General features: G+C 35.9%; 1 protein-coding gene across 2 annotated transcripts in view; it reads right to left on the bottom strand.

Annotated features, from left to right (window-relative positions):
• The window catches only part of LOC109840827 (pollen-specific protein SF21-like), a 5,660-nt gene continuing 3,810 nt past the window's right edge, over positions 7,173-9,022 (bottom strand). The window contains exons 6-10 of one of the 2 annotated variants that reach the window (XM_020409607.1): positions 8,858-8,935; positions 8,706-8,762; positions 8,554-8,609; positions 8,332-8,467; positions 7,173-7,651 (exon numbers count right to left, since the gene is read on the bottom strand). In XM_020409607.1, the coding sequence (XP_020265196.1) occupies positions 7,430-7,651; positions 8,332-8,467; positions 8,554-8,609; positions 8,706-8,762; positions 8,858-8,935 (549 nt within the window). In that variant the 3' untranslated portion in view covers positions 7,173-7,429. Of the gene's footprint in view, positions 7,652-8,331; positions 8,468-8,553; positions 8,610-8,705; positions 8,763-8,857; positions 8,975-9,022 lie in introns of both variants that reach the window. The other variant, XM_020409608.1, reaches the window with a different exon arrangement.

Genomic DNA, 9,022 nt, shown 5'->3' with positions numbered 1-9,022 from the left:
GAGAACCTGGAAGGGCGCTGCCGAGCGTTCCCATACGCGAGCAGCAGTCGGCATGTAGCTGGCTTGCCCGGTCGTGCGCCGGGTTCGTCCAGGCTGTTGATTTGAAAAAAGCCTGGACATTTTACATTTCCTCCCTCTAACAGCTCACAACGAGCCCCTCCAACAACTCACAAATAAAGCCCCATGACCCTTCCTCCTCCCAAAAAACCTATCCCAAAACCAGATCTGGATCTCTCAAATCCCCTTGAAGCTATCTCTCTCTCTCTACACCGATGCCGACGCCAAGCTCCCCCGTCGAAGACCCTCCCTCCTCCCTCTCTCAATGACCGATGTAGACGCCGAGTTCCCCCGTCGAAGACCCTCCCTCCTCCCTCTCTCGACACCAACGTCAACGCCGAGCTCCCCCGTAGAAGACCCTACCTCCTCTTTCTCTCAACATTGACGCCGACGCCTGTCCCCCGTCTAAGACCCTCCCTCCTCCCTCTCTCGACATTGACGCTGACGCCTCTCCCCCGTCTAAGACCCTCCCTCCTCCCTCTCTCGACACCAACGCCGACGCCTCTCCCCTGTTGAAGACCCTCCCTCCTCCCTCTCTTGACACTGACGCCGACGTAGGTAATAACTCGAACTCTCTCTCTCGATCTCTTCCTTGATCCCTTTGATTGGACTGTGCTAAAATTGGTTGTGCTAAAATTGGTTTAATGAGTCTTTTTTTTTTTCTTTAATTGGTTGTGCTGAAATTGATTGCTATGGAGATGGGGTTTTGGATTCTAGGTGTTGATCTATTATTGAGTTGAATTCGTTATGCATGAGTATGGATTGAATCCAAGCTCAATTGTAGTCCGTAATTTGGAAATTTGGACGTGCGATATTCTACTTCTTCTTTATGAACTGTACACTTCTGGCGACAAATCTGCAGAATATGGTATTTTCCAGTGGATATGCAAGTCATGAAAGCAACGCTGATAGGATTATGTATAGTATTACACTCTGGTTAGTTTGGACTTTTTCTTGTTTTGTTGTTTCCTTTAGAGTGCATGCTATTTGTTTTGTATCAGTACATGAGCTCAAGGCTGTATACAATTTGCGTATTGTTATTCTTTTGCAACTAATCATGAATATTTAAAACTCTGGTTACAGAAGTATTTGCATATTGTTTCTTTGTGCCTTAGACTTGTGTACAATTAAACTTCTCTTCCTTTGGTTGCATTGATGTGATGTCACTAATTCACCTTCTCTTCCTTTGGTTGCATTGATGATGTGAGAAATAGTAGAAGGAGACATGCATTCTTCTCGCAGACTATCAATAAGTTTTTTTATATATTTGAGTTTTATGGAATTGTTGATGTGATCTGTGTATTTTTGCTTTGTCTGGACTACTCAACACATGATTTGTATGTTCTTCAACAAACCCCCGTGACCTCCCACGATTTGTCCTCCAATAATTTAACTCGCATCATTGTCTTACATCTCACTCGGGTCTCTCCCCGAAAATGTATCTCTATCTTATCTCTATTAGATCTATAGCCCTCCTTATCACAAACAAATTTTCTATCTACCACTTCTCTAGTCTTGCGAGAGTAATTTACCGTGCTCTTCTGTATTCCAAAACCCATAAACAATGCATAAGAGTTATAATAGTTATAAGCTTCTTCATAACTATTAAACTTCATTCCTAGTAGTGGTTTAGGAGCATTTACAACTAATAGCACTTGATTCTCCCATTCCGAACTCTACACTAGTTGAATTTGTTTCCTCCATTCCGAGCTCCTAAAGAAGAAAAGAAATTCAAGAAAAACAAATTTAGTATTTGTAAAAACTTTGATGGTTGTAAAAATACTAAAATAATTACAACCTAATATAACAAAGAAGATTGAATTACAACCAGAAAATATATTATAGATTGAACTTACAATCTTTAGAAACCAATGAAATTGATTTATGTTAAGTAGTGATATTAGGAAAAAAATTCATAGGTAAGTACTGCAAATTAAAAACAATCAGCATGATAAAGAATTACCCAGTACATTTTAAATTAATAACACGCAGACATCATATTCTTTGTTATTTAGAAACTTGATTGACCTGGCTGATTAAATTTTTATCATCATCATCAAAAAATTTACAAGACATTGAATGTCTGAATTTGATCAAATTAGAAATATCAAATTTGGGCAAATGCTCAAATCAACAAGTAGTCAACTTCTTATACCCACACTCTCCTTTATAAATAAGTCAACTTAAGTTTCAAGTTTCCTCTACTAACCGCATGTAATAGGTCAATAGAAGCGAATTCGGACTCTCTTTGTCACATTTAAAATAAAGATGCCATTGTTCCTAACAATTTTTATCATTCAATGAACCTTTTTTCCTTTTGTTTTTAGTAATATTCAAAGACAATATGTTGTTCTTTGTATGAGAGGTGAATCAAAATCAATTTTATTCCATTAGATATTAATTTATTGAAAGACCAAAACAGATTAGCGTAGGAGAAGAAAAGAGGGTGTATTAGAAGAGATGAGAAGGAGAGAATAGAGGGATCGAGAGGGATGGGGATTTTACCTGAGGGATGGATCGGGATAACCAGAGTAAGCTCGCGGAGGAGGAAGAGTCTTGGAGGGGGCACCCCGTTCTCGATCTGGTCTTGGGATGGAGGGATCTCGCGACGGCATAGAAGAGATGAGAAGGAGAGAAGAGAGGGATCTCAATCTGGTCCTGAAACGAAGGGATCTCGCGGCGGAGTTGCGGCTGGAGTTGGGGAGGGGAGGAGGGTGAGGTTTGGGGAGAGAAAGGGGTGAGGTGTTGTGGGGAAGAGTTAGACGGGGTATTCTCCTAGGGAGTTGGTTAGGCAAGAGAGAGAGAATGAGATGAGAGGAGAGAGAGAGAGAGAAGAGAGAGAGAGAGAGAGAGAGAGAGAGAGAGTATGGGTTCACCGAGACGGGAAGTCAGAAAAGCGGCGCTAAGGATTTTTTCAAAAAAGCCCCCCTGCAGCTCACGTAAGGAAATAGATGTTCAGAGCGCTTTCACCCTAGTATCTCAATAATATATATATATATATATATATATATATATATATATATATATAATAATATATACTATATATAATAGTATACTATATATATAATACTACTATATATATTATATATAATTATCTAAATAAAAGAGAGAGAGAGAGCAGAGAGAGAGAGAGAGAGATGGTCACCGAGAACGGAAGTCAATAAGCCGGTGTTGTAGCAGGATTTTATTCAAAATGCACCCCACTGCAAGAAGCTCACGGCAGGGTAAGGAAACCTGGCTGAGCGCTATTTCTAGTTTTCTCATTATAATAATATATATCATATATATATATAGACTATTATATACTGATATAAATAGTACTATATATATATATATAATAGTATATATATTAAATAAACTAGTATTAGTAGCTTCCAGAGGAGAGAGAGAGAGAGAGAGAGAGAGAAAGAGAGAGGAAAATGAGTATGCTTGGTACCAAACACAATTTTTTGTGTTTGGTAGTAAGGTGATATATTCCCCTCCACTCATTAAAATCGAGGCACATATTCACATTTTTTATTAACTAGTGTGCTCCCGTGCAAAGCACGGCCCCCATTTTATATTTTTGCTACAGTAATTCTGTTTTCTAAATGCTATAGTATTTTTTTTGTGAAGGTATAGTAATACTTTTAAAGTGATATAGTAACCTGCCTGTGCTACAATATATATTTTTTAAATGCTATAGTAATACTATAATAATTTACTGTAGCATGAATAGTGAATTTTTAGGCCCTCCTATTATTATAGAGGAATAGATACAATTTAACCATCATAAACATTAAGTAGCTCAATTGGTACAAGCTTTACCCTAAAAGCTTTCCCTATGAACTCACTCGGTTCCAGGCTTTTCACCTTTACTTAAAAAACTCTTTTTAATGTAAGCCCTTCAAATCTTTCATATTTTGAAATTAATCCCTCAAATCATGAAAATTATTATTAAATCTTACAATTCTTAAGTTAATTAAATTAACATAGGCCCGAGGTTCGATTCCCTCAAAAACTTTCCCAAATTTATTTTTTTTCCTTTATTTAAGTTTTTTTTCAATATGAGTCCTTTAAATCTTTCATATTTTAAAATTAATCACTCAAATCATGAAAATTATTATTAAGCCATACAATTCTTAATTTAATTAGAAATTAATCCCTTAAATCATTAAAATTGCTATTAAGTTCCTTAATTCTTAAAAGGTTACTTTAAAATTATTCACTTCAATAAAATGTAGAAGTAACTATTAGAGAGATTAATTCAAAAAAGATTATGAACTTTAGAGGACTTAATAGCATCTTTATTAATTAATTTTATTAGTCATGTAAATCTTTCATGTTTTGAAATTAATCCCTCTAACCATAAAAGTTGTTATTAAGTTCTACAGTTCTCAAGTTAATTATAAATTGATCTCTCAAATCATTAAGATTGATATTAGGTTCCTTAATACTTAAAAGGTTATTTTTAAATTACTCTCTTCAATAAAAAGTAGAGACAACAACTAGAGAGATTAATTTAAAAAAGATTGCAAGAATTAGAGGACCTAATAACATTTTCATTAACTTGAGGGACTAATTTCAAAATAATTTTGGAATACAAGAACACAATAGCAATTTCAATGATTTGAAAGCCTATCTACTTTTTTAAAAAAAGTAATTTTTTATTTTAACTAATAGACTAAAGTTTACCTCATTTTTTTGAAAACCATGTACTTCAACTTTTTTTTCTTCCAATATCAGTGTCTTACAACTTTTTACAACTCTTATATCTTGAAATAAATCCCTCAGTTCATGAAAAGTGCTACCATGTCTTTCCTATTCTCAACTCAATTAGAAGTTGACCCCTCAAACAATTTAAATTACTATTAGATCCTTCAGTTCTTAAATTATTTTGAAATGAGTCCCTCTAATAAAGAGTAGAAGTAATAATGAGAGTTATTAATTTTAAAAAGATTACAAAAATTGTGAGACCTAATAACAAATTCAATGAGTTCAGAGATTTATTTGAAAATAAGTAATTTATGTATATTATAACTCCCAAAAGTATTTTTGTCGATAAATTAAAAAAATATATTTAAGCAAAATCCTTAACCATTATTTTTTGAATTCTTTACACAAATGTCGCGGTAACCGCTGGACAATTTTGATGGTTGTTTATCTGAAGATTTCAATGTTTTAACAGTTACAATTAGGCGGCAAAAATTGGTAGAGCAGATACAGAAACATAATCTGAGTAGCCCGTGTGAACGAGTTGTCCAAACAATAGCCCAAGGTCTTAACCTCTTAGCCGAAGGCCTAAGCCCATAATGAGAAAAACCCATTACAGGCAACAGACGATGCTAACGTTATCATAACAATTACAAAAATACTCTCTAAGCTGAAGGCCCAAGCCCACGTATTAACAATAGCCCATTTGATTCTGGTTTCAAATTGCCCAACAATTAGCATTTCTCTACACAAGTATAAGTTTCTTTGTTCAAATTTTATTTTTGTTTTAATTTTAGCAATATCAATCATCTTATACATAGAAAATCATATTTATGTGAACCATGTTGACCGAGGGAAAAAAAACCGGTTCAACTAGAATTAGGCGAGCAAATTTATAGAAAGGGTAAATTACACTAAACCCCAAGAACTTTTAGCATTTTGTAGTAAACCTCCAATAACTTTCAAAAATGTCTTTTAATATTGTTTGTTAGCTCTAGTTCATGGGGATTAATTGCAAAGCGCATAACCTTATTGGGGTTTTCTGCAAAATGAAAAAGTTATCAGGGGTTTTGCTTGATTTGGTTGTCATTGGGGGTTTACTGCAAGCTGTTGAAAGTTCTTGGGGGTTAAGTGTAATGTACCCATACCTAATACTTATAAGGATATAGATGTAGGATTTTTTAACGATCCATATTGTTGTATATACCCATATCCAACTAAGAATCAGTTTATTTTTTAACAAAATTTTTTGATTAGTACGAAATTCTTATTACCGCTGGCAAATGAAGGCCTTCTCCACTTGACTCCACTGGTCGAGAACTCTACAGCTTCAGCCGAAATCCTTCCCAATTCACATTCTAGCCCAGTAACAATATCTTCCCTCTATCGAACAAAACTGTTAATATGTGCAAGATTCTGTTAATATGTGCAAGATTGTGTCATACTCCAAAACATGAGGAGACACCAGCTCAACAAGCACCAAAAAAAAAGGGAAAAAGAAAAAGAAAAAGAAAACCTATTACAGGTTAACTACCAACTAAAAAAAGAGATGAACAAAAACAAACACATTACAAATTCCTCCGTTTGGATACAAAAACGGGCTCAATTTTCATTGCCGAGCACCAATCACGGTTTGCTTCAGTGTCCTGTAGCCTTGAGATCTCGTCGCAAATGATTTTGATATCAAATTGTATCATCGGGATACATTCCTCAGCTTTAAGCTGTTTCTGCTGGAAAATCAAAAAGTGTTTCTCATGGTACACAAATGATACGTACAAGCGGCTGCTGAAGCTTTCATCTTTTGCTTCGTCCGATCAAGAACATCTCCATCTTCTAGGCATAAATTGAACTTGAACATAATGCCATGACAGAAGACCACGCCTTGAAGCAGAATTCACGGTCAAAAAGCAAATGGTCTCTTCATTCAGGTTCCAAATTGCAACGCACAGAAAAGGACACAAGCTCATCATCCACATCGCCAAATCTCTTCAGTTTAGTTTTTGCAGGTAAGTCCATCTAAGCAAACTATCCAAAATATGAAAGCATGTTTTGGGATGGTATAACTATTCCAAACAAATTTGTCCAGGCCTTCTTATCCTACAATACCACAGATAAATAAAATCTCTCTAAAATTTCAAAATACAGTCTGATCTTGTGTTGGCTTGAGATGAACTAATGAAGGCACAAACTCTGATTCCTATGGCCAAGCTGGAAGATCACAAGGTACTTGCACAACAATCTTTATATACAAAAATGCCAACCAAGAGGAAACCATAAAGAAACACTCCAGCACGTCACAAAATATATTCTACAGTGCAGAGTGTTTTATGCTCAGATTCCAGAATACACCTATAATTCCATGTGACCAGAGATTTCCTCAATCTAATCATATGCACTCAACACAATCTTTTTACAACAGAAACAATCAAGAACGTCACAAGCCCTTCGTATTTATTATTAGCTCGTCACAAATAAATGATGATTTACAGACAAAAACATTATGACTACAAACGAATGGAATAGAATCTTCATCCCCAGTATCATCTTCTTTTTTCCCACTTCCCTCATCTGTATATCTATACATCCAAAAATTCCATTCCGGTAATTTCACCAAAAGAAACAACAGTACACAGTATATTATCTCCTAAGTATACACTCTCCCCGTGATGTACATATTGTATCAAATACGAAGCGAAGCTCTGGTCTTGATGGGCTTTAGCTTTACTCCCATGCTTTCAGGCGAGAGGAGCTCAGGGGATATGCACGATGGGCTGAGTGGGCTTCTAGGGCTTCCGTTGAATTGGTACGGGCGATAAAGCCCGTAGCCCATGAAGAAATATTCCATTGGTATCAGCATTGCATATGGTTGCTCCTCTGTTACCATTGATCCACAAGCTTGAACCTGCAATGAGATATCATTATAACCTCCAAAATAAGGATGCAAAAGGTGATGGATATCTGCGACAATAGATATCCAACAGGATACAGATGTTACATGAACAAGGAAATGACTTCAGATTTTTGATAGGATAAGGGATATAGCTCAGGATATATGTAAAATATCACTCATCTGATCGATATCTGTATTCGATTTTTTGACAGAAAATGAATATTAGTTACCGAACTACATTTATATTCCCATTAAAATCCAATATAAGCGGATACGGATATGCTAAATGCCATGTCCGATCCTTCTGCACTTCTACTCACAAATACTAGAAGTAGGATAGAAATTCCCTGCATGGTTTTGAGTGATTTTGATAGATCAACAATCCATTAGATCAACCCATCACGGGTGACCAGGACGGTTGGGAGGTTCCAATATATTTCCCATGGTCTTAGGTTCGTTTCCGAGCTGGGTTATTAAAATAATAATAATCCATCAGATCAAATAACACAATCACCCAATGTGTTATTTACCACAATCACCCGATGTGTTATTTCTCGTGGCTTGGTTTTGCATGTTAGATAAGAGTCATAAGATAGACCTAACACAATATTTTCTTTACTAGATCTCCGCAATTCTTCAATCAAGAGTAAGTTTACTATATACATACAGAATTTTAGCTTTTAAAAAAATACCTCAACCAAGGCGCTGTATCTTCTATCCAATTTTGAGGTCATATGGAGGGATTCAGAATGAAAAAGAGAGTTTTCACCAACAAATATTAGTGTCCGACACTGCAGATGTTTCAACCCCTCAGTAATATCACATCTCCTGAATAAAGAAAAATACACATTAGGAGCTGGAAAAGGCTGAACACATTGAAGTTTCGGCAAACTTCTTGGAGCATAGAGATGTACCCATTTATGGATTCAAGGAAACGCCAGACATTGATACTCTGTCTCTCATCGAGAAACTGCGGAAGCCAGAATAACGAATACCATGGTCAAAAATAGCCATAATATAGAAATGCATAATCAAGAAAACAACACAGAGTAAATTGAGCACTAACACTTCTACAGGCTTGTGCAATGTCAGATTCAGGATATTTCCCACTACCTCGAACTTCCTGGTAAAGATAACCAGACAATTAAACCACAGGAATTACGATGAAAGATCGTCTCCTGATTCAATAGCTGAATGAGATATTATCTTTATTAATACCTTACTGAAATATCGCTGGAGTAGACAGTCCTTCATTAGGCCACACATTCCATAGAAATATACCAAATTAGACATTACCTGAAGAATGAATTTCTTTGTCAGCACAAATTCACAAGTCTTTAGTCCAATAGTGAAAATAGAGGAGCACCAAGTAGTACCTTATTG

Source organism: Asparagus officinalis, chromosome 5 (genome assembly GCF_001876935.1).
Source record: "Asparagus officinalis chromosome 5, Aspof.V1, whole genome shotgun sequence".
NCBI classification, from domain to species: Eukaryota; Viridiplantae; Streptophyta; class Magnoliopsida; order Asparagales; family Asparagaceae; genus Asparagus; species Asparagus officinalis.
The sequence above is the reverse complement of the archived record's forward strand: the minus strand, read 5'-3'. Positions and strand labels throughout refer to the sequence as shown.